Source organism: Colletotrichum karsti, assembly GCF_011947395.1.
Source record: "Colletotrichum karsti strain CkLH20 chromosome Unknown Scaffold27, whole genome shotgun sequence".
NCBI classification, from domain to species: Eukaryota; Fungi; Ascomycota; class Sordariomycetes; order Glomerellales; family Glomerellaceae; genus Colletotrichum; species Colletotrichum karsti.
The window spans coordinates 563,063-588,250 of NW_024065927.1; the positions used below are offsets into that span (position 1 = coordinate 563,063).

A 25,188-nucleotide genomic window follows, 5' to 3' on the forward strand; every position below is an offset into this window, starting at 1 on the left:
CGCCGACCCAATGACCCTAGATCTACACGGCCCTTTGGCCAGCCTGTTCTGTCTTTTTCGTCTACTTTCACGCGGCGAGTTGCACGACCTTGAACCCTTCGCTGACGGTCTTGGTGATCTCTTCGTTCTTGTGCTGTAGCAAACCGAGGGCGAAAGCGACATCGTTCCACTGTCGCTCCGTCTCGCAACGTTGGAGTCTGGCGGCGAGCTTCTCGGCCAGTTGTTTGGCATGCTTGTCCTGAAGGAGAGGTTAGAATCACAACACAATACTTGTCAGACACGCTCAGACATACCTTCTCGACGAAACCCAAGAGGAACCTGATGATCCTCCTGAAGCTCTCCTCTTCCAAAGCCTTCTCTGCCGACAGCAGACTAAACATGTCGACGAAGTGGTTGTAAACAGCGTTGTCCTTGGTGCTGAGCTCGGTGAAGAACATCCTTGCGAGATCGGCGATACGGCGATCCTCATCCTCGAGGCACTTGGCCATCTCACCAAGTTGACCCTTGACCTTGACTTGTCCGGCTAGAATCAGGAAAGTCAACGTCATCAAGCAAGTGCGCTTGACGGACTGGTCCTTGTCATTCAGACGGCGGTACAAGAAATCCGTGTTCTCATCAATGAGGTGGTTGAAGCACACGGCCATGTCGCCAAGGGCGATGACAGCGTTCGAACGCACGATAGCATCGGTGGAGCGCTCCATGATGGTAATCAAGAGAGGCAGGTTGGCTTCGCAGTACTCGGAGCTCACGCACATGAGCTTGGCAAGGCAGAGAGTGGCAGCGGCCTGCAGTCCCTTGTCGGCATAGGTGGTGTTGTTGGCGCAGACCTCGGAGACCAGAGGGCCGAATGTTGCGAGCAGAGACTGAGGGCCATACAGCAGCTCACGTTCACGGATATGAGCCATGGCCTCCGTGAAGTCATCCTCGGTGGTACCTCCGATGAGGTCGAGGTCGTCCGGCTCATCCTTCTTGCCACCCGCTGCAGTCTTCTCAGCCGTCTTCTCCTTCTCCTGATCTTGCTTGCGGCGCTTGAAGTCGAGTTCGCACAGCTCGAGATGCACAATTTGCTTGATGGCAACGTGTCCGACAATGAAAAGAAGTTGAGATAGGCCGACAGCAGCATCGCGCTTCTTGGGCGGGGGAACGACAGTCTCATTACTGTCGCTTCCTTCTTCATCGGCATCGGGCTCTTTGCTCTCGGACTGAGAGGACTGAGATCCTGTCTCATCTCGAGAAGGTGGTCTCTCGTCTCTCGAAACTGGTCTGGACGTGGGGGCAGCAAAGACCCGCTTGGTCTTTCGTCGAATGATGTCGGAGCAGAGGATATCTGGGTGCTTGGAGATGGCGTAAATCGCGTTGATGGCCTGCTCAGCAACGCCGTACCATTCCTTGCTATCCGAGGGGACCTCAGTGATCGCGGCCAACTTGGCAAGAAGTGCGTGCTCATTCGGTAGGCGAGAGAACTTGACAGGAGAGTCCTTTGCCTGTCTACCGGTTGGGTTGATTCGGCGAAGGGCTATGCAGGTGTACTTGGCTAGCTGGAGATCGGCACGACCATGGGAGCCGAGGCCAGTTCGAAGCATCGTCTCCATTTCACCAACCACGATTTCGGGGTTGGCGGTTGCGAGCATGCCCAGAACCATGATGGCTCCTCGGCGCTGAGTCCTTGAGATTTCACGCTTTTGCACGCCGTAGACCTGCCAGAGCTTGGCAATAACAGGCTCGGGTATCATTCCAGCCTTCATCATGGTGCTGAGAAGCTGCTCCAAGGAAGTCAGCTCGGCAGGAGTCGCGCCGAAGGTGAGACTGATCATGTTACGCGCAACAAAGTTGGCAGCGTCGTTAGGGCTGAACGAGTCTGGCGCCTCAAAGAATAGACGCTTGTAAACATCGATGAGATGGCTCTGTACACCCTTGCCCTCGTCACTGTTGCCCTTGGTCCAGATGAGACGCAACATGCGGCGAATGCCGACCTTGTTCTGCTCAATGTTGTAGGCATCGCCAACCTCGAAGTAGTCCATGGCCTCAATGACCTCGCTTTTGTTCCTGGAGCCGAGCAACTGACAGACGGTGCCGGTGGCGTCGTGAAGGACGTCGATAAACTTCAAGGCCTCGGAGTAGTAACGCTTCGTCAGAGTGAGCTTCTCTATAGCTTCTGATGTCGCGGCCTCCTCGCGGGCCTTCCTGACGGCTTCGAACTTCTGCTCATCGGTCATGGGCTTTTGAGGCGACTGCTCGACCTGAGTGGCGTCGTCCAATAGCGTGTTGTCGACGGCAGTGTTATCACCGAGGCCAGCACCCTCGGGAGGCTGCAGCGCGTTGATCTCCTCGTCAACCTTGTCGAGACGGGCCTGCCAGTCCTTGCGGGAGAGCTGAGCTCCATGGAGCTGGGTGAAGGGATGCGTCTTGATAAGGGCGCCGAGGAGCTTGATGGCGTTTCTCCTGACGTGACTGCTCTTGTCTTCAAGGCTTCGGCAGGCCGACTCTGCGGCGCGCTGTCGTCGTTTCGGGAACTTTTGGTCGAGTTCGCAAAGCTTGACGTAGACTTGGATTGCGCGACATCTGCAGTAGGGGTTGATGTCGAGAAATCGTTCCTCCAATACGTCGAAGAAGGCGCTGATTTGTGTCTTATAGTCGTCAGAGCGCTCGTCCTGCTTTGTGAGGTAGACAATCATGTTTCCGAAGATTTCGACAAGGGCGCATCGCAGGGTGTATGACTGCAGAATCGTTAGAGAGTTTGCTTAAAGCACTGCGCATGGAGAAGTACCTCGCTGTCGAGCTGCTTGGCAAGCATCGTTACTTGCTTGATGACTAGTCTGGGTGCAAGCTCGGAGAGCTTGACGATGAACTGGGAGATGGACTTGGGGCCTCTGGTGTCGTTGCTGTTGAACTCCTTGTTACTGAGCTCGCGCAGGGTGTCGTCAGCCAGTTGGGGGTAGTCGTAGGTCTCGGCCAGGATGTGAAGGAACTCGGCCATGGGCTCGGAGAGATGCTCGAAGTAGGTCAAGTTCTGATCGATTGTTTGCAACGCGGCTGCATCGACTGTCAGTATTCGGCAAAGGCAGCTGGATAGGTGGACCTACCGTGGGCGTGGCCATGGTGCTTGACGGCGATGCAAAGCACCTTGAAAGCATGCATCCTGATGGAGGTAGTCTTGCAGCGCTGCTCACTCTCAAGGACGGTGTAGACAGGTTTCGTCAACAGGGCGATGAAGGTGTCTCTCTCGGGCGTTGTGAGGAAGATCTTGGAGAGCTTTAGTTTGAGGACCTTGGTCATGATGTCGAGGGCAGACTGGAGCTGGGTCGCGGAGTCCCAGACACCGTCCTGGCCCTTTGGCGCATTCTTCTTGGGCTTGCCGCGACCTCGGGCGACAGGGGCTGTTGATGACTTTTCGGCTGCCTTGGTCTCTACGCTCTCGACAGTCCACCTCAGAAGGAAGCCGTAGATCTCGAGAAGCTGCTTGTGGTGGGCGAGTGTCTCCTGTTCGTCGGGGGACTCGAGGTCGTGATTGATCGCGTCAGCCTCGGCGGCAAGGCCGGACATGACGAGGTCGAAGATCTTGCTCAAGGCATGTGTTGGCAAGAAGGCGGTATACCTGGAAGATGTAAATAGTTTAGAGATATGTCCTTGTTTGACCTTGCGTCGACCGCTGGGAGTCGCAACCGGCCTTGGAGAAGAAGTAGAAGAAGAGAGAGAAGGGTCTGAAAGACAAGGGGGGTTGGAGATGGGTGCGCACTTTAGGAGGAACTGGAGAGAGTCGAGGTAGGCGGCGCGGGTGATGGCCTCGGGGTTCTCGGCGACGGCATCAACGATTGGGTTGAGAACGGGGTTGATGACGGCGTTGGTGAGGGCCTCGGGGTCATTTTCGCAGTCGAAGAGGGCAGCGTCTGCCTCTGGAGTTGGGATGCTGGCAGGATCGCTCATGTAATGCTTGAGCGCATCGTTGATGTCGAATGCGACCGAGTCCATGGCTGCGGTCGAGGCGTGGGATGCGCACCCGTTGGCGATCAAGAGGAAGAGAGGGCGGAAAGAAGAAGAAGAAGAAGCGAAGAGGAGGAGGAGGAGGACCTGGTGCAGTGTGTGACGGTCACTGTTTCCCGTAGCGGCCGAGCTGCGGTGGTTAGTAATTAAGGATGCGCCGCGCCTGGAAAAGAAATCGGCGGAAGGATCGGCTTGTGTTGGCGACGATGTTGGAGGAAGGTGTTTTGATAAATTGCCATCCCAATTCTGTACGCTGCACACAGACATAAACAGTGCACATGCTGTGACGGAGGGGGACCCCCCCCCAAAAAAGGGACCGAAATGCGCCTAGCAACGAGGGGGATTTTTGTTTTTGTTTTCTTTTGACGCGACCCAGTCGCACTTTCCCACTTTCGTCCCAAAATGATGGTGCGGGGTTTTCATGATGGCTTCCATTGGTCATCGCGTGGAAGGAGTGGAGCTAGCTTCGATACGTACCCTCAAATGGCGGAAGACGGTTGGACGGGTCAGGCGGGTACCCCTCCACTTGGAAAAGCCCAGACTCCAGTGCAGCAGGAGCAGCAGGTGCACCTCAAGAGCCCTCAGAAAGATTTCTTATGACGGCGGGAGAAAGCAGCACCCTTACGATTTCGACTTCTATTGGAAATGTCGTATTATTTACACATGTAAACATTGCCCTGGCTCTCTCAGAAGGAAAGAAGAAACACAATATACCAACCACAGCACTCAACACCACCAGACACTACGCTGTGACACTCCGACACCAACTGCCCACAGACATTGCCCTCTTCCCCAATTACAAGCAATTACGAAGCACCAAGTACCGTACCTGTCTAAGCAAAACCCAATCGACCAATACGCAGCGCCACGGCCGACCACATCGCACCGCCGATTACACCAAACAAATAATACCCGACGCACTTGGCTGGCGCCGTCACTACATAAACATCTTCCCGTCTCGTTTCGCCTCGCGTCACCCCCAAACTCCCGCCTCGAATGACGCAGTGTTCGACCCAGCGGGATTCCTCAGCTGGCTTCAATCAACCCAACCACACCAATCTGGATGCCATCGACCAATTGACTCGCTTTGGCCAGGCCTTGAACGTCGAGCACTGGGCCACCCCAGACAGTGTCTTAAAGGCATACTCTCCCTTCCATGCCCCGGGGCCAACTTCCGCCAACAACCAACCTCAGCCTCAGCCCCAGGCTCAACTGCAATTGGCCCATCGCCCAGTAACCGCCGACGACGAAACCACACGAGATCGAGGTGCTGCCACCATGGCCACCGCCACGAGGAAAAGAAGTCGAGAGGGCTTTGAAATCCACGAGGATCCCCCACACGCTCGCACCGAGGACACTGAGATGGTCGCTGGCTCCGAGCACCAGACCGAGGTCGAAGAAGACGATGATGCCGACGACCACGATCAAGACGCTTCAGAAGAGAGCTCCGACGAGGACGATGTTGTCGACTCCAACACACAGCGCGACATTGAGCGTCTCCAAGACGACTTTCCCACCTTTAATCAAAGGTACCGCCTGATCAAGAGGATTGGTGAAGGTACGCCTGCAATGGTATTTCTGCATTTGCATGCACAATTGCTGACATCTCCTCCTAGGCACATTTTCAACCGTATACAAGGCCGAGGACGTTTGCTACGACAGATACGAAAACGACTGGGACATCGAAAAGGACGACCCGAGAACAAAATGGAATACCCCGCCGCTGAAGCGCTACGGCAGCAACACACCAACCACAAGAGAGCAGCCACGCCGCAAGCGCTATGTTGCCATCAAGAAGATCTACGTCACGTCGAGTCCCAGCCGCATCCTGAACGAGCTGGAGTTGCTCCACGACCTACGAAACTGCCCTGCAGTCTGCCCTCTGATAACAGCCTTCCGCAGCACCGATCAGGTCGTCGCTATTCTACCCTACTTCCGCCACGAGGACTTCCGTGACTACTTCCGCCAGATGAAGGTCTCGGACATGGTCATTTACCTCCGCAGCTTGTTCACTGCACTCAAGGCCGTCCACGACCACAAGATCCTCCACCGCGACATCAAGCCCACGAACTTTCTCTACGATCCCCAATCACGCCGCGGTGTGCTGGTCGATTTCGGTCTCGCAGAGCGGGAGGGATCCGACAGCAAGCCATGCCTGTGCCACGAGACTAAAGAGGTCCGCAAGCACAGGATACAGAACAGCCCCGCGGCATCGCACAACGGACCGCAACAAGGCTACCCCAAAACGGACACTCGACCGTCGCGGCGAGCCAACCGTGCCGGCACGAGAGGCTTTCGTGCCCCGGAGGTTCTCTTCAAGTGCACAGAACAGACGACCAAGATTGACATCTGGTCCGCGGGTGTCATTCTGCTGACGATAATGAGCAAGCGCTTTCCGTTCTTCAATAGTGCCGACGACGTCGAGGCCATGATTGAGATCGCCACCATCTTCGGCACCAAGCGCATGAAGATGGCCGGCCTCCTGCACGGCGCCATGTTCGAGACCAACATCCCCACCGTTGGCGGTGCAGGCTTCTCGCTGGAGAAGATCATTTTGTGGTCAACGTGTCGTACCGACGGCGGCAAGGACGGCCAGCCCGGCATTCCACTGACTGACGAGGAGAAGTTGGCCGTCGAGTTCTTGGGCCGCTGCCTGGAGCTCGACCCAGCCAGGAGAATCAGTGCCAAGGAGGCATTGGAGCACCCGTTCTTGCGGGAGCCAGAGCCCAAACCCTCGGTGGAGACGGAGGATGACGAGATGGACATGTTGGAGGCGTAATGGTAATATTTTGGCATCAAATGAGACAGTGATACCAATGTTCATACCCCGGACGGCAGTGACGGCATCTATGTATTTGTACGAGGCGGGTGGGCGGATGGCGTTGGGAGGCTTGGCAGATTCCAAAGCTGCCTTTCATCACGATACCATGAAGCATCAAAGCATTGGGGAATAGGCAGGCAGGCAAACAAGCAGTGCACCAAGTAGGACGACACAAGACAGTCGACGTAAAGTAATACCATTTCAATCGTACCCGTCCGTCCGACTTGACCCAGACCGTAGACGCCGCCCCCAAACAAGACAAGAAAGACGCGACCCGGCGTCGCGCCACCATGTGTGACACGGGACTGACGATGATGACCGACCCCCCGCCATGATGATGTTGAGAGATCAAGAGCCTTTTTTTATTCGGTTTAACTCCTTGGAAGTCAGATCTTCATGCAATGCGAAAAGCCGTCCCTTGGGGCCCTTTCCCATGTCCCGCCAAGCGCGCAAGTTTGTGACATAAAAAGCGGGTTCCGCCGCCCGCTCCGAGGCTGCATGGCCGTCATTCCCAATACGTCAAAGTAGTCCTTTTTTGGTTGTTTGGTATGTTTCCCCACGGAACTATTCCCAAACAATCTTATGCCACCAGCTCAACGACACCACCGGCCTCGGTGATCTTCTTCTCCGCCTGTGAGTCGTGTCAGTCGTCACGTCATGCAGAAAGATGGGGGGGAGGAGGGCAACGTACCAGCTTGCTGACCCACCTGGCCTTCACGACGATGGGGACCTCGGGGAGGCGGCCCTTGCCGAGGACCTTGGAGTAGCCGAAGGGGAGGAGGTCGATGACGGGGACGGTGTCCTTCTTGCCGGCGAGGTACTCATCGCGCTTCTCAGCGGGGACGAGGGTCCAGAGCTTGTCGAGATTGATGACGGGCTTCCAGAAGTGGCTGCGGGACGGGGTTAGTACGTGACGCGACAACTGAGGGGATCCTCGGGTGAGAGGTCTCGCGGTGTGCTCTGCGGTTCGTGGCAGCGACGGCATTTTTCGAGATATCGAGATGTGCGCGGGTGACATGCCCTCCGATGATGCGTGTCCGTGAATTCCATCCCACAAGTTGGCGCGGGGTCCATCAAACAAATCCGAAGCGCGTCGTGGTTGTCGAAAATGTCATGTCGGAGTCGAAACCGCAGAGCACAGCCGGGAAGCCTTTCACGCCGTTCGGAGTCGGGGGTGTACATACTTCTGCTGCTTGTGGAAGTAGCGCATACCAACCTTACCGAAGTAACCTGCGCGCGAACGTTAGCCAGACTGCCTCAGACGCTTCCCGGAGACAAGAATCGAGACATACCAGGGTGGTACTTGTCCAAGTTGGTGCGGTGGTGGTGCTGACCACCGGCCAGACCACGACCACCCGGGTGCTTGCGGTGCTTGCCGATACGTCCGTGACCGGCGGAGACGTGACCGCGGCTGTAGGAAAATGAAGTCAGCTTCCGTGATCAAATTGCAAGGAGCTGTTCCTCCCGAGTAGCGAGATTCGTGTCGATGTCGCCGTCGTCGTTGTCGGTTGTTTGTGGCCCAATCTTGCCCTCCCCTCCCTCGATCGTGGCCTCATGCCCTCACAACAAAAAGATCCCTTCAACATCTTCCAAATCCTCCCCTTCCAACGAAATCAAACCGCGGCGACGACGAATCTCGGCAATCTCTCATGGCGGACGTTCGGAAAACGGATTGGATTGAACAACGTACTGCTTGCGGGTGCGTGAGAATCGGGTAGGCATGGCGACGGTTCTTGATCGGTGGTCGTCTTGCTGGTATCGCGGATGGGGATTTTTTCGACGGAGGTCGCAAGACGCAGGAATTTGTGAGGGTGTTGCGTCCGCGCCCGGCAGGTTTCTCCGGGGCGTAAGCGGGGCGGAGGGCAGGACAACCCTAAGAATATTTTCTTGGGCGAGGGGTGGTCTGTGCTTTTGGCCTCTTTTTTCGACTTTGCCGGTTGTGCTTGTGTTATGTCAGCGGAAAAGGGCTGGCCTCGCTTGTTTTTCGGTCTGTGCGTTGCTCACCCTGGGAAGCTGACCGAAAAGGGTCTGGAACGTTTTCTTCACCGAGACGACCCCCGGGAGAGAAGCTCCGGTGGGTCTTTGTTTTTCATCATCCCTTTGTCACTGTCACTGTCCAATCTGATTGAAGCCATTCCCAACCAGTCAATTGCCTCTGATATTCCACTTCGACAGTTGCAACAGAGACGCATCGCTCCTATATCTAACGGCGAGCTTTCCTACCAACACATCGCAAACTTTTCTGTCTCGTTTTCTAAACAGGTGCATGCGCCTTCCCTCGCCATGGCTGCAGGCGGTGACCTGCCAGTGCCTGAGGGCATCGACTTCAACCATCCGTACACACCATATGACGTGCAGACTGACTTTATGAAGACAGCATACGGAGTACTCCAGAGTGGTAACGGCCAGGTTGGCATTCTGGAGAGTCCAACAGGGACGGTAGGTGACCAGTTCGAAGCACCGACACCAGTACAGTTAACTGACATCAAAAAGGGCAAATCTCTTTCGCTCATCTGTGCGTCGTTGACATGGCTGCGAAATCAGCGTCTCGAGGAGCATGAAGCCTCGCTCAAAGTCAACATGGACGACTTCAAGGATGAGCCCGACTGGATCGTGGAGCAAATGCTCCGGCGCAAGCGGGAGGAACTGTCGCGCACCTGGGAAGAGCGAGAGAAGAAGCTGGAGCAGATCCGTCAGAAGGAAAAGGTCCTCGAAGCCCGCAGCGCCAAAAGACGTCGCTTCGACGATGGTCCTTCGAAGTCGAAGGCCAACATCGACGAGGATGACGAGTGGCTGCTTGACGAGGCCGACGACTCCGGGGCGGCCAATGACGGCGACGCCATGTCTGGTCTCAGCAAGGAGACGAAAGACATCCTGACGCGGTTTGGCTTGGGAAGCTTGAAGATGGAGCAGGAGGAGGACAAGGTCGAGGACGGAGTCAAGGTGCGCAAGCCCCCTTTTGCTGGCGGCGAGCGCGTCGGTAACATCAATGTGATCAGATATACTACACGTCAAGAACGCATTCTCAACTCACGCAATTCATTCATGAACTTCGACGCCCCGAGTTCCCGTCGTCTATGCCACCATCAATCAAACCCGCCGAAAGTGAAGACTCGCGTCCTGCCAAGGAGCCGATCAAGCATCTGCCCCTATCGTCACGACAGAAACTCTGCATCAATCCGTCCGTCGCACGCTTAGGCACATTGCCCGCGATCAATGACCGCTGTTCTGAGCTGCAGAAGCCCAAAGCCAAGGACAAATGTCCCTACACGCTGAAGGAAGACAATATCAGCCAGACGCACCAATTTCGAGACACAGCCCACGCCACACTGCCCGACATCGAAGACCTGTACCACCTCGGCAAGAAGCTTTCTGTATGCCCGTATTATGCTTCCAGAGCGGCCATCACTGGCGCCGAGATCATTACGTTGCCATACCCCTTGCTTCTCCAGAAGAATGCCAGAGACGCCCTCGGCATCAAGCTGGAAGGCAACGTGGTAATTGTTGACGAGGCGCATAACATCATGGATGCGGTTGCCAACGTCTATGCGTCTGAAGTCAAGCTGAGCGAGCTCAGAAGGGCGCGCCAGATGCTGGGTGTCTATGTCAAGAGATTCGGCAAGAAGTTGAAAGGCGAGAACCGCGTCATGGTTGGGCAGGTTGGAAGGGTCATCGAAGGCCTTACTGAGTGGATGGACGGCGCTGTGAAGCTTAAGGTAAGACTTTTACGCTTGCTGCTCCTCATTCCTTCTAACCAGTTTGCAGAACGCTCACGGCATCGTCGACTCAAAGGTCCTCCTCCGCTGCAAAGGCGTGGACCAGATCAACCTCTTCAAGTTGATTCAATACATTCAGGACTCGAAGCTTGCGTACAAGATCGAGAGCTATGTTGCGCACGTCGAGGAAGAAGCTGCGCAAGCAAACCCTGGCAAGGCACCATCGAGGTCATCTACGCCGGTCCTGCACATTCTATCTTCGTTTCTCATATCTCTCACCAACCTCAGTTCAGAAGGTCGCATATTCTACGAGAAGATTCCATCTAATCCGCCAGACATTCAACTTTCCTACCTTTTGCTGTCACCTACCCATGCCTTCTCGTCCATCGCCACCAGCGCCAGGGCGGTCATCCTCGCTGGCGGCACCATGTCACCGTTCGATGACTACAAGTCCCATCTTTTCCCTTACCTCTCCGAATCCAAGCTCACGACTCTGAGCTGTGGACACGTTATCCCGCCGTCAAACCTTTGCGTATGGACTTTAGCAGGCACACGACCAACCCCTAATAGGGACGTCAGCTGCACCTTTGAGTTTAGCTTCCAGCGGAGAAGCGACAAGGCGATGGTCAGCCAGCTAGGCCTCGCAATCCTCAACATGTGTAACGTCGTGCCCGACGGCGTCGTCATCTTCTTTCCCAGCTACGGCTACCTGGACGAGGTCGTTGCCGTCTGGGAGACCAAGAACCCCGGGGAACCCAAGTCCATCTGGGAACGTCTGCAGGAACGAAAGCAGGCTTTCAAGGAGACTCGCGGCGGCTCGAGCGACGAAGTCTTAGAGGCCTACAGCAAGGCCATCCTAGGCGACGGCGAATCCAAACCGGGCGCAACCTCCAAGAACCGCGGTGCCCTGCTCCTCAGCGTGGTTGGCGGCAAGATGAGCGAGGGCATCAACTTTTCCGATCGGCTCGGTCGACTGGTCGTCATCGTTGGGCTGCCGTATCCCAACATCAACTCCCCCGAATGGAAGGCCAAGACGGAGTACATCGAGACCGCAACCGTTCAGCGGCTCACCGACCCGTCGGCAGATACGAAAATATCGAGAGAGGAGGCCGTCGCGACGGCGAAGCAGGCAGCCAGGGACTTCTACGAAAACGCGTGCATGCGCGCCGTGAACCAGAGCATCGGCCGAGCCATCCGGCACCAGGGCGATTACGCAGCCATTGTTCTCGTCGATCGCAGATATGGGACGGACAGGATTCGCAAGAAGCTTCCGGGATGGATTCGGGGGGGCATGGACGGCGACAGCCACGAAAAAGGACTGCCGCAGCTGATGGGTGCGATGAGCGGGTTCTTTCGGTCGAAGCGGACGAGCGCGCAATGAAGTTGGGCAATTATGCATAGCTAAGAATGAACCATAATCAGCATGGTGGCTGCTTATCGGGTACGGGACGCGGCCATCCAGATCTCCGAGTTCGCTGTCCAATCCAAGGCCTCGGAGCTACTCCGAGGGGGGTACTGGAACAGAAAGAACCAAAACGCCCCCGGGCGCTTGGCTGTGGTGTGCATACAGCGTTTGCGACGACGTCGGCTGTTGGAATTGACCTCGGGGTATGCCTGGGTTGGCTGATTCGCCGACTCGACAAAGAAGGATTGGACTGACTAGCGTCTGGAGGCCGGAGGAAGTGTCGAAAGGGATGGGATGCCAAGTTGATATTTCTTTTTCTCTTGGAAAGGGATGGAGCGCGTCCATCACCATCCTTGGACTCCGATGAATGCCTCAGGAGCGATGCGGAGTAACGCGAAGGGACCGTGAAGGCGTTGAAAAAGTGTAATCCGCAAATCGAACCAGAATCGAACGATGGGTTGCTCGGACTTTGACGAGCTGTAACAAGATATCAGCTGCCAGAAAACCAAGTCATGAAGGCTGCCGGCGAAGCAAAAAAAGAGCATGAACATTCAGGGTCCGGACGGAATTGAACATGGAAGGCAGGTCTAGGCGGAAGCCGTCATCGATTCGGTCGATGCCCTCCCCCTCCCGGAGGACCCTGAAAAGTTCATGCCAAAGGTTAACATGATGGACTCGCCAATAAGAGGAACCGGAGCACCGAAACATCGGAGTCAACTCCGGAGCTGATCGAGGGATCAACCCAGACCACACGTGGGACAAGAAGCTTCCAAGACGCAGAGATGAAACTGTACTGGCAGACAGTAAGGATGCCGTATGCCTCGAGCACTGGCTACTTGGAGGCGACACACGAGCTGATATACCAATTCTTCCCTAGCTCGAGGCGCCACGTGAGACCCCCAATTAGATCTTTTGCCGCCCCGGAGCCGCCTCCGGTCAGGCAGCATCGTGGAACGGACGAGGGGCCAAACCCACAACGCCGAACACAGAGATGAAGCATCCAATGATGTTTCGAGAATGGAACGGGAGGCGTTCCAGCCAATCTAGATCGACCGGAGAGGACTCCGCCAATGAAATGTCTCTGGTGGATGAAAATCAAACCCCGGCTCCTCCTGTTGCCCCCCTGCTTGCTACTCTAATGGCCTTTGCAGCGTTCTGCGTTCGTCGTTGGGCATCATTATCTGAGCTAACGAGCCCTTGACAGGCACCGTGTCCAGCTGTCACACGCCTTACTGTCCTTACGGCGCCACGGGATTGGACGGACAGCCGATATTATGGGCAGAAGACTCCTTTCACGCAATCAAACGCGGAATCCAGCTGCTCGGGGAGGCCCTAGGGTTGATGGACAGCTACAACACCACCGCTACCACACCTCCTTGCGGCCCCCTTCAGATGCCCAGACCAGCTCGGAGACCCCTGTGGAGACTGAGGGGGGACATGGCCATGGTGCTGGATGCGATCTTTGGTGGCGAACAAAAGGGACTCGATGCCCGGGCAGCACTTCGGGCTGATTTAGTTGTTGCAAACTCGCCTGTGTTCCGATACCAATACAGCTGTCGTCGTTCCAAGCGTCGTCACGTCGAAACCCTCTCGTTAACGGCCTTCAAAGTCTCCAGTTTAAGACAACGGAAGAGTTGCGACTTCAGGCCTAGCACGGGCTATCTAGATCCATATCGGCTTGTCTGGTAACCCATGAACCCCCCTCCTTTTCCATGGCATTCGCCGGTTGCCTGTCAGCTGGTGCTACGCTGCGAGGATCGGAAGGGCTGGACCATGACGTACTGACAGTAGCCGCAGCTTAATCATCGTCGACGACTGCTGTTCTACAACCAGTGGTTTCCCGGCTTTTTGCCCTGTTTTCATCGCATCCAAATTTCATGAGAGTTTTCTTTTCGTATCGGGCGGTTTCGGACCCGCGAGAACTCGAAAACCTGCGCTTCGGCCAAGACATCGTCATCAAGATAGGTAGAGGAGGCACACCCTGTGTAGAGCGATTGATTCAACGTCGTGTCTTTTTCATTTTCATGATTCTATTCGTTGTTGACATTTTGACAACATCCATTTCACTTGTTTCCTGTTCAGCTCATCACCCAATGTTGCCACGTAGCTCTTCCTAGTCTCAACATTCTCTTATGACGCCCCTTTTCCCGCTCTAATATTCGCCGCAACAGAGGTTCCCCTGGAAAAGAACGTGTCCAAATACCAAGCCACCACGTCTCTCGTATTTCGCCTTCACTTGGGTATATGTCATGCCGCGTCGTCATCCCCCGCTCCAGCCCCTCAGCTGTCCGCGTCGTAGACGAGTATGTCAGCCGAACTCTCCATGCCTTCCCTTCCCGCCGTAACCATCGTGAACTCGTTGAGTATCGCAATCTCGTCGAATTCCGCCGCCAGTCTGTCGACGAGCGCCGCCGACCGATCCACCACGCAAATGTCGAGGTCGACGACGAACGGCGCCAGTATCGGTTCCAGCAACGGGTGGTGTTTCCCCTTCTCCTCCGAATCCTTGATGATGGCCCGCGCCTCCGAGGACGTCATCAGCCCCTCCCGCAACACCATCGAAAGCAGACCCCGGACGATCGCCTGCGGGAGCCTGAAGCACCGCTGCAGCTTCTGGTACCCGATGATGCACGTGCGGAAGTCGGATCGCTGCTCGGAGCTGTCGATCGCCTGGGCCGACTCGCGGAGGGCCGCGTTCGCGACGTAGAGCAGCGCCGTTTGCCAGAGGAAGCTGTACGAGGCCGACGGGCAGTTTTGGAGGTACGTGATGGCGATCCTTTTCAGTTGGGTGGCGGACGCGGAGCAGACTGCCTCCGGGGAGGCCTGCTGGGACGTGAAAGACTCGAGTCTGGTGCGCATCGCGTCGCCGTGTCGGAATAAGGGGCGAAATAGATCTAGCACGAAGGCGTGCAGGTAGGTGCTGTGGATATTCTCGTCAGCCCCCTTTTCGACCATCTCTTCGAAGACGGTCCCCATCGTCTGATTCCCGTCCGTGGAGAGTTTACTTACTGCAAAAGGAGAACGTGATGCGCACTCTCACCGCTGCGCACCAGTTCCAGGGGTAGATCGTCCGCCCACGCCAGGTATCGTCTGTACACCAACTCCATCGCCTCCACCATCGAATGAGCCGTGGTCTGTACGCTGTTGCTGGCATAATTCATCCAAATCATGTCGTGAGCTATGAGAACCAGCTTGCAGAGCAAAGAGAACGTCTGCCCCGCATATGCTGGCAATTGCTGCTCATCCGATGTCAGCGCTTCGCCAATGTCGTTCGTGTATCCTGGAATCGGCGTCCTTGGCGGAAAAGTGATTTTGCATGCCTGGTCGTGCACGCATCGTATCCTTGCAGCCGTCAATATCGACACCGGAGATATTTGGGGAGAAGCTGGACTCTCAAAGGAACCGCGGGTTTGAGAAAACAACTCCTTGAAACGTACGTGATGTAGACAAAACTGCCCCAAGCAGTTTGTGCGGTGGCCTTTTCCCACAGCATGTCCGCGCCGGTTTCCGGCCATGCCTCCACCATTTCGTCTTCGGGGATGCCAAAGAGCCCGATGCTCTTGGCGAGGTCGATTGCGCTCTCGAGGTGTTTCGAGGCATCCGTCATGTTCTTCGCGTGACACATGGACGACATGCTCAAGTAAAGCAATGCCGAAACCGTGACCGGAGCTACGAAACCCAGCCTCCAATCCTCCTCCAGAAGCTGGATTGCCTCGTCGTAAAAGGCATAACTCCAAGCGGAAGCCTCCGGCTCGTACGCAGTGTAACCTTGCTGTTGATTGGTTAGAGGAGTCCACGGCTACGGGTATTCGACGGGGAAATTAAAGCCTCACGCAAGCCCAACTGAGAAGAGAGTTGAATAGCAGCTTGGAGCAGAATCGAGAGCTGCCCGAAACCAGGCTGTCGAGGAAGAGATCAACGTCGAACAGGGCGGTGATGGTGTGGTCGGTCTCCAAGTACAATGAGATTGCTCTTCTCGCTGCTTCGGGGGGTATGGGAACGTTTGTCCACGTCGATGGGTCCAGTTTCTGCAGTCTTTCATCGCACAGAACGGGGAGATCTGGGAGGCCGGACTCCCTGCTCCCGAACTTGCTCGGCCCGCTTAGGCTCTGACTTGAGGTGCTGCTGTCGCGTGGTTCCGGATGAATCCTGGTCCTGTGGCCGGAAAACGATGATTCCGATTCTGTTGGCGGCAACGGGGAGGGTGTGTCGGTTGACATGGGGGAGACTCTGAGGACGGATTAGCCGCGAAGAACGGTTGAGGATATACGAACACAGGAAGCGCGTTGCATAGTTGGCCAAGATGCAACTCCGGCTTTGGCCTGGTGGACTGTCAAGTTCCTTAACGATGAGTCCGGCGGGTGGCTACTTACGCGGTGGACGGAGACTCGACGGACAGACTTTGGCTGGGCCTCGAGGAAGAAGAGAGCTCAAAGTCGAGATGCGGGACTTCTGTCGGGGCCCAAGGTGAGTAAGCGATGGCGTGACGCACCATCAATTCGAATTCAAGAGAGTTCTGGTCTGGAGGTGGGACCCCGTGAAGGATCCCGTGGAAGGGGACGTCATAAGCAGAATGGAGTTGTCCCCGGAGGGACGCGACGATGTTCGAGGCCTCCCCCCCAGCCCGCAACTGCTGGAGGACGTCTCGAACCTGGTCGTCGGGGAGAGAGCGAAGAATGCTCAGAAGCTCTGCGGCATACCTCTGGGTCTTTGCTGTCGATTCGTTGAGCAGCTTCATCCCCGAGGGGATGGAGTTGAGAATGGTCTTTGATATGGTCGCATACTCGCAGGCCAGACCGCGGCGCTGGCAGTGGCTGCATGGTTGCAAACCGTTGCACTGGAAGAGATGTCAGTAGGATGATGGGCAAGGGTTGTTGACCGACAGGCATTAAATCAGATGTGTCTTTGTGTTACGAAGAGAGAAGACTTTTGCCGAGAGCACACACTACTTGCCACACCAGTGTCTCTCTGTACATGGGCAACGGTTCCCGCTTACGCAACACCAAGATGGAACGACGGGTGTTCAATACCACGATGAGTCTTTGGCAAAATCTCATAACCCGACGACGGCCAAAGACTCACAGACAGAGCAGAAGAGGCGGCGGCGGAAGTGAACAACGTACCCCTATCTTCTTCTCCCGACAGCTGTTGCAGGCTTTAGTCGTGGCTCGGCGCTTCCTCTTGGAGCCCTCCTGGCCCCCAAGACCTCCACTCGCCGATGAGGAGGCGGCATCCCCATCGTCGTCAGTAAGGGATCTCGGGTTGTTGGCCGGAGGACCTGGAAGAATGCTTCTGTATTTCCGTTCCGGTTGCATGGGTTGCAGCGTTGTGGCGAGACTGAAAGGACGTCTCGAAGAAGGACTGCTGGGGTGGCCGTGGAGGTACCGGCGGAGCGATCGGGGAAAGAGGGAGGTGAGTCGACAACGGTGTGCGAAGATGACTTCATAATAAGCTGCAACCGGTTGTCGATACTAAGTTTTTGTGTTCGGAGAGAGAGGAGAGAGGGAACGAATTTTCGCAAAAGGAAGAGAAACAGCAATGTTGCGCCATCTGCAGACGAGAGAGTAGGTACACACTAAAGGGTTCCCCCCTCTGCCCACACCACACAGAGAGAAGACACACACACACAAGCACACACACACCGACCGAGTCTTGGGGAGCACAAGTCAAAGTGGAGGGGAGGCTTTGCGTTGTGTTGCCAGCGGCTAGCATGGGATGGGGGAGGGGAGACGCCATGCCATGCGAGTGTGAATGTACCTGCATAACAATTTCTCACGCGGATGGCGGCCTGACGGGTTACTCGGAAAATGCTCACACTGTGTTCATCACCCTTGCCCAGCAAGTTCCCGGCAAGGGTTAGTTGGCTTGCCATTTTGGCTGCGCTCCGTTTCGCTGCTGATAGTCAGCACTCAGTCGACATTTTATGCCTGGGCCAGTTTTCCGCCCGTCTTCTTTTTTATGATCATCCCGTCGAGATTTTGCGTTTTGTCCGTGTGTGTGTCCGGTGTCTGTGAGTCCAGCGTCGATTTGAACCCCGGTAGGACGCCGTTTTTGCGGAGCTGAGATGAGCAGTTCAGAAGACGTTTTTGACATCGGGCTGTGGGAAGACATACCCAGATAAGCGGCTGGAGGATACGTGTTCAACCGTTTCACGATTCCCAATGAGCAAGATCTCATGACGGCCCAGCTCGATCAGTCAAACAGTACTTACCGTAACTTACGGCAGCGGGCAGACCAATGCCCGGAGCCGTCAATCGAAACTTCCATTGCATTCGACCTGGGAGATGAGACAGGAAGAAATCTGCCGGATTTCTCAGTGACGTGCCGTATTTTCCTACTACGGTGCTCCTCTCATCGTTATCGCAATTGCTGTTCGTCATTGGCCTTGTCATCAAAGGTTCTTCCAGCTGGGGAGATAGCAGCGGTAATCGAGGCGAGGCAGGTCTGCCGACAGCATTGGGCTGACACCTGAAGAACCAAGGTAGTGGAATGGGTGTCCTTGGATAACGGATTTGAAGGTCGTTATTTCGGTCTTACCGTCTTAGGGTATTGATGAAGCTTTTCCATCAACCTCCGCATGCAATGGTGACCAAGAGTCCATACGTAGAAGCGGCTGTGCCTCGTCATTCGCTGAACTTTGAGCTGCCATAAGTGCTGGATTGGGTCTCACCGATAAATCTGTTGGATGACCCCATCATTCCAAGATGAAGGGAGGCAGGTTTATCAGCGGCATCGACACGGCGCAGTCGGCGGCGAGTGCGGTAGAGAGTGACAGCAGCAGCAGCAGAGCAGCAGCAGCCCGGCGATTCCATCTTTGTGTATCCGAAGGCTGAAGCCATCGCCTGCAGTAGGGCCATCGACAGAAATTGCATGCCGCGTGGGTGTGAGCGACTCGACCCCGGAGCCCCAAGCTTTTGATGTCGTATTCTGGATGCACCTCACAGATGTTGAACAGGGAGATATGCCAACACAAGGGCATTTGGTACGCTGTCGTGATCTGCCACCGATGTCATACTTGGGTTGTGAAACACGGGCACGCGGGAGTTCCAAGCGATAAAGAAGCCTTTCCATTGTTCTGGCCGCGTAGAGCAACCCACACGCGAATATTAGTTGCCGACTATGGTATTGCAGGTCAGTTGCGCAAGTCACTACTACAACACGACAAGTGATAGAGCCCTCTCAAGGCAAGGCGGCAACACAAGTAAGCTTACCGATAAAGGCTTGTAATAAGCATCTCCGCGGGTTCACTCAGCAGGCATGTTGATTTGTTAGTTGACCACAGGCTTGCGTGTGACCAAAAGCTTAAACCTCAACAGAAGTATTTGCAGCTTGTCTATTGTTTGTAGAATCACGGTTGTCAAAGACTGAGAAAGGCATTTAAATGACTGAGAGAGGCACAGAACTACTAAACTCAAGACATGAATGGCCATCAAATAATCCCCCAAACTACTTGCAAAATCCGGGAATCCAGAGACGCGGGTGCGAGGCGAAGTGAGGTCATGATGATTCTGAGGGGTACGAAACCCAGGTCCGTGATTCGTTCGAAGTTGGGATTTCGAAGCTTTAAATGCAGGTTCCACTGCGAATGGAAACATAGATCAGGCTTTTATCGTGCCATCTGAAGGTTTCTTGGAAAATCCGACCGGTGATGCTAGAGAAGACTGCCGGTTTATTCAGGAAGCCCGCATGGTTGGGACGACATTTCCATCCTGTCAGGCGCGGGAGCTTGAGTTGAGGGGGACGATCGAGATCCGCGTAGCTGGAAAAAATGAGGGGATTTGTTTCCCAGAGACCGGAGTCGCGCTCCGGCGGCTCTGATTGGCTGAAAGATACCCCTCCGAGCCCTCAGCTCGAAACAGCGTGCTTACATCAGCAGATGACATAACCACCGGTCCGCTCCGAGGCCGAAGCTCCGGATCCGCTCCGATACTCGGCCGGAGGTACGTACCTCGTCTTCGGAAACCGGCGACGGCATTCTAATAATAATTCTTTATTTTATTCCTGCCTTATTTTTATTTTGTCACCTTCCACTTCATCTAGCCGAATCACACCTCAGGATGACACATTTTGGGTGCCTGCACAGAGAAAGTGCATCGGAAAGGAACTTGCAAGGCTGAACTGGCATGCCATCGCCACTTTTCCTTCATCAGCTCGGTGGCTCATGCCTGGTTTTTGCCGCTGCCTGGCCTTCGCCTGTCGCTGCCTCCTCCAAGCGAAGCGACGACGAACGAAGCCGACCGTGATCATGACTCTCGACCCCAAATTGACCACTCGCGATGCTAATTACAGACACAGCGTGTCAAGTCAAGCACCCCGCGCAGGTATCGTCTCGTTTGAGGCCCACGTTGAATCCTACGCTGCTTACTCTGCATGCGCCGCGCCTCATTCTTGCGCACTAAATCTGCAATTCTTCCATTCTCCCACACAAACAGCGAGCCGCTTCACCCGCTTCCTGTCCAATAAGCTGACGAGCTCATGACAGGCCCGTCACGCGTGCTGAGACTTCTGGGGCCTGCAGTCACCGCCTTGCCTCGCCTGACTTGCCTCCCGCTGAGACGGCGTGGCTCATTTGCCTCACACTGATTGGTGCCTCCAGCTGCTTCGTGTTGGCTCAGTCTGTCACCACCATCTCAAACATCGTTCAGCCTGACCCTAGGTTGTCTTACCGGCTGTGCTGCCACGGCCGCTCCCGCGCTCCTCCCGCTCTTCACACTTACCCATCCGGTATATAACATTCGGACGGTAGGACGGGTTACACTGCGATCATCGTGTAACGTGTCGATTTTCTCTGCTTCTATTGTCGACCCCGTCCGGACCCCACACACGAGATACCCCGCCATTGCCCCGCGGGGATACAAACGCGCGCCTCGCGCAGGTGATTGACGATCAACTGAGCGCCCAAGATGGATGAGAAGTCGCAGTTGCTGCGCTCCGACAGCATTAATCGGCAATTTGCTGCGATCCTCGCCGATGCCCAAAAACAATATGCCGACTCCACGGGCCTCGACCTCAAGGACTACATGAACCCACCCATGAAGACAACCGAAGACCTCCTCAACGTCATCAACCGCCAAAATGAACAGTTCACCAGTTTTCGCGAGAAGCGCCAGAAGTTGTTTCAAGGCCTATCCGCAGCCTGTAAGCCGCTTGAGGTCGTCGGTGAAGCCCTGGCTGGCGCCTCTGAGGACATCTTCCCACCCGGCCAAACCATCTTCGCCGCAGTCATGTATCTGGTGAATGCTGCCAACGGCGTCTCGACATGCTACGACTCGATCATCGACTTGTTCGACCAAATGCAGGACTTTACCAATCGACTCAAGTTCTACGTGTCGCAAAAGATGTCGAATGAGCTCCACGACAAGGTCGTCCAGATTCTTGTCACCATTTTTGAGATTTTCGTCCTGGCAGCGCACGAGGTCAAGAGTGGCCGACTCAAGTCATATTTCAAGCGTCTATTTGGAAAGGAGAGCAAGGTACCAGATGCGATGAAGAAGCTTGCCACTCTCACGGAGGGAGAAGAGCGTCTCGTCATCGCCGAGACAGGCGCTGGCGTCAAACGGTCGCTCTCCAATCAGGATCGCCTTTTAGAGATGATGTCCAGGGTCGATGTCAACGTCCAGACCCTTCGTGCAGAAACTCGTGTGCCCCAAACGAGAGAGCAGGCCCTGTCATCGAACCGAGACAAGCTCAAGGGCATCCTCCAGCCCTCCGTGTACCCGGAAGATACCCTCTCGGCTCTGAACAGAACGAGAACACCGGGTACCTGTGATTGGATTCTTGAGGACCCCTCGCTGAAGGCTTGGTTGGCTGGTGATATTCGATTTCTCTGGGTGGCAGGCAACCCCGGAACAGGAAAGTCGTATCTGACCTCACGTCTTGTCGCATGGGGCCAAGAGCTTCTCAATACCCAGGAGACCACCAGTATGATGGGGTATTTCTTCTTCAAGCAAAACAACCCAGAATCTCGATCGATGACGCAGGCCTTGCGAGACATGGCGTACCAAATCAGCGAACAGGATGTGTTTTACGGCAAGCAACTCATACGCGAGGTGGCCACGAGTGACGACATTAAGACTGTCTCGAGCGCGTTCAGAAAGCTGCTCGTTGAGCCATGCGTGCCTGACAGATGGAAGAGACACATCTTCGTCCTCATTGATGGACTAGATGAGGCCGAACCCCGCGAGGTCAATGAGTTCTTGTCCTTACTGGATGATCTCAATCAGCAATCTGCGGATGGTACGAGGGTTCAGGTGGCCCTCATCGGAAGACCAAGCCTTTCAGACGATATCAACGACTATCTCGGCAACGATTCTACAGGTGGCCAGCAACTACGAACGATCCATGTCACAGCCGAAAGAAACAGCTCAGATATAGTGTCCTACATTGTCGAAGGTGTCAGCAACGCGCGGATTCTTCGTGGATCCACAGACGACTTCAAGGACAGCATCATAGACGCAATGGTCAAGCAGGTCGATGGTCTTTTCATCCTGGCCAAGTTCATGTTGGCCGAACTCAGCAGAATACGACACCCGAGAAGAATCATCGAGAGCCTTCAGTCATACCCCAAGGAAATCAACGGCATGCTTAAGAAAGCCGTGCTTGGCTTCAGTTCAAGCATCACGCAAGAAGAAGCAGATGATCTGAACGAGATCTTGCGCTGGGTCTCGGTGGCAGAGATGGGCCTCACATTGGAGCAGATTGAGGCCATTTTGACACTCAAGATGGGAGATGCGCCATTTCGACTCGAGGAGTCTTTGAGAGGTCAATTCTCGTGCTTTTTCACCTTGGAGCGCGAGGATGGACTGTCGACTGCTGATCTGGCCGACCGTCACGAGCTTCATCGCCGTCTATCTCTCATTGAATTGGACACTGCCAAACGAACAAGCCCCGATTTCCTCGAGGCTGATAGGGACATCGAGTACTTCTCAAACAAGAGCACGACTTATGTCACTTTCTTCCACATGTCGGTCAAGGAATTCTTTAGGGAGGATGTCTCGACAGACCTGAGGGCTGATTCGAAGTCTCCTGCTATCGGCTTCAAGCTAGCCGAGGCCAGGTTGCATGTCCTGAAGACCTGTCTTCGCATTTTCACCGACCCGACATACTTCACATTAGGTCATGAAGGCCTGTCTTTACAGCGATATGCCGCGTGGTACTGGCCAGAGCATCTGGAAGATGTCAAGCTCTCTGAGATCTCTGTGGCAGAGAAAGCCGACATTGGAAAACGCCTTTACACCATGCTCACCGATCCCACTGTTCTCCTCACCTGGACGAACCTGTTTGAAGAGTCTCTGGACATTTGGACCGACAAGAACATCGAGATGGTTTCTAAATGGCTGAGAGATGCAGACGTCGTTAGCGGTCTCACCCCCGAGCAAAAGGCTTGGGCGACCGCTGCGGCTACAAGTCCAGCACGGCTACTAGAGCCTATGGGAAGGACCTTTGCCAAAGCTTGGCTTGTAGAGGGATTTGGCATGTACATGCCGACTCTCTTCTGTTTCGGAGTGGTCCAGTGTCTGCCGCTCCTGGAGCAAGGCAAGCCCTGGAGTTACTCAGAGCTACACTGGCAGGAGGTCTCACTCGAGGACAGAATGCAGAGAGCTACCGACTGGGCAAACTATCAGCAAACGGGACACTGGTACCGCAGAATCGGCAGTACTCTTCTCAACCTTGGCGAGCATAAGAAAGCCTTGGAGTACTTTGAAAAGGCTCTTAACCTCGACTCAAACATTGTCGAGAGTTGCGGTAGAATGGGTCTATGCCATGCCATGAGCGGCAACTACGAGAAAGCTCTCAAACTTCACCTCATGTGTGAGGTTGTAGAGCAGGATCACATGGCCAAGGGGTACTACCAGACCGAACAGGAAGTCAAGAACAGCAAGTGGCGACTCTACAAGAACCAGGCCCAGATCGCAGAGTGCTACAACCGCATGGGTAGAGTCGAAAGCGCTATAGCATACTGCCGCAAAGCCATCAGGAATGCGTACGATGCCCCCGAGTTTGAGCCCGAAGCTGCCTACATGAGGGTTCTGGCCGGAAACAACCGCATCGCGGAGATGATTGGCCTCTTTGAAGAGTTGGACGGCAGGTATACGGAGAGGGGTAACTCCCGCTTCGTCTTGTTCCTTTTGAGCCAGATCCCGGATCCTTCCATTCGTGACTGGTTCCCTCAGGCTGCTGCCAGGACGGGAAACACGGATATCCTCGCAGAGCGCTACCGAAATGCCATTGTATCGGCTCATGACGCTCAAGATTCACGCAAGGCATTCTATCTTCGAAACTCGCTCGGAAATATTTATATGGCGGCACAACATTACGACGAGGCCATCGAGATCCAGGAGGGCATCTGCTTCTTCGACTACAAGGCGAGGGGCAGTTTGGCTGTGCGGATCGAGTACATCGCCTCCTTCAAGCAACTTGCGAGAGCATACTCCCTCAAAGCACTTGAAGCCGACGATACGTTGCGATCCGAAGCGGTAGATCCGTGGATCAAGAAGCTGGAAGAGCTCATGGAGCAGCAGCGCAAGTATCAGAACAGAGACGTGCCGCTACACATGGCTGGATTCGACTTCAATGAGGCATCGATATACCTGATTCTCCTATACCGCCTTCGAAACAGAGACGGAGAGGCCCGACAGCTGCTCTCTGCCTTGATCTCCGAAAGTTTGGAACTCCTGGAAGACGATGAGCCTCAAAACGACGAAACCAGCATCGCCAACTTGCAACGGACCTTGATCGCGGCAGGTGACAAGATCAACGCGCTAGCACTGTGGCAATCCGCGAGAACGCCCCCGGCAGCAACGAGTCTTGCCGGACATCTCATTACCGAAAGACGCTCCAGCTCGCCCCGAATCGGCGGGCTGTCGCCGCGGAGACATACGAAGCAAATCACTCTGACCAAAGTCTTCTCCGAGGATCGCGACTTCTCGTGCGATCATTGTCTCAAGCTTCTTGAGCCTTCCGATAAGTTCGCGGTGTGCTGGTACTGCGTCGACCTGAAATTCTGTCTTCCCTGCTGGACGGCCGTGAAGAGCCAGAACTTCACGCCCGGGCACACGTCACCGTGCAAAGCGAGTCACGAGTGGTTGATCGTGCCGCCCTTGCCGAAGGATCTTCAGGCTGGAGAGATTTTAGTCGATGGACAGATTCGGAAACTAGATGAGTGGAAGTCAGCGCTACGGCAGAGATGGGTGCAGACGAAGCCCGCCTTGGGGCTTGGTATTAGCTAGACGTTGCGGTTGATCATAAGGTAGATAGAGATTCTG

General features: G+C 55.1%; 6 protein-coding genes across 6 annotated transcripts; 3 read left to right on the forward strand and 3 right to left on the reverse strand.

Moving 5' to 3' along the window:
• Positions 1–67: 67 nt before the first annotated feature.
• On the reverse strand, positions 68–4,077 carry CkaCkLH20_08311 (uncharacterized protein; the record flags this gene model as incomplete). The annotated part of the gene is made up of 5 exons (XM_038891026.1): positions 68–238; positions 294–2,717; positions 2,768–3,033; positions 3,084–3,595; positions 3,737–4,077. 5 exons carry the CDS (start codon positions 4,075–4,077, stop codon positions 68–70), a joined length of 3,714 nt encoding a protein of 1,237 aa, XP_038743789.1.
• A 900-nt stretch (positions 4,078–4,977) lies between these two features.
• On the forward strand, positions 4,978–6,760 carry CkaCkLH20_08312 (uncharacterized protein; the record flags this gene model as incomplete). Its single annotated transcript, XM_038891027.1, has 2 exons — positions 4,978–5,539; positions 5,598–6,760. 2 exons carry the CDS (start codon positions 4,978–4,980, stop codon positions 6,758–6,760), a joined length of 1,725 nt encoding a protein of 574 aa, XP_038743790.1.
• Positions 6,761–7,382: 622 nt separating this feature from the next.
• On the reverse strand, positions 7,383–8,524 carry CkaCkLH20_08313 (60s ribosomal protein l27a; the record flags this gene model as incomplete). The annotated part of the gene is made up of 5 exons (XM_038891028.1): positions 7,383–7,433; positions 7,494–7,692; positions 7,987–8,032; positions 8,095–8,213; positions 8,472–8,524. The coding sequence occupies 5 exons, from the start codon at positions 8,522–8,524 to the stop codon at positions 7,383–7,385; spliced, it is 468 nt and encodes a 155-aa protein (XP_038743791.1).
• Positions 8,525–9,085: 561 nt separating this feature from the next.
• On the forward strand, positions 9,086–11,899 carry CkaCkLH20_08314 (DNA repair helicase; the record flags this gene model as incomplete). Its single annotated transcript, XM_038891029.1, has 4 exons — positions 9,086–9,241; positions 9,296–9,745; positions 9,802–10,518; positions 10,568–11,899. The coding sequence occupies 4 exons, from the start codon at positions 9,086–9,088 to the stop codon at positions 11,897–11,899; spliced, it is 2,655 nt and encodes an 884-aa protein (XP_038743792.1).
• A 2,304-nt stretch (positions 11,900–14,203) lies between these two features.
• On the reverse strand, positions 14,204–17,238 carry CkaCkLH20_08315 (C6 transcription factor; the record flags this gene model as incomplete). Its single annotated transcript, XM_038891030.1, has 6 exons — positions 14,204–14,843; positions 14,933–15,217; positions 15,361–15,695; positions 15,757–16,153; positions 16,297–16,760; positions 17,047–17,238. The coding sequence occupies 6 exons, from the start codon at positions 17,236–17,238 to the stop codon at positions 14,204–14,206; spliced, it is 2,313 nt and encodes a 770-aa protein (XP_038743793.1).
• A 3,588-nt stretch (positions 17,239–20,826) lies between these two features.
• On the forward strand, positions 20,827–25,152 carry CkaCkLH20_08316 (nacht and tpr domain protein; the record flags this gene model as incomplete). The annotated part of the gene is made up of 1 exon (XM_038891031.1): positions 20,827–25,152. One exon carries the CDS (start codon positions 20,827–20,829, stop codon positions 25,150–25,152), a length of 4,326 nt encoding a protein of 1,441 aa, XP_038743794.1.
• Between the last annotated feature and the right edge of the window lie 36 nt (positions 25,153–25,188).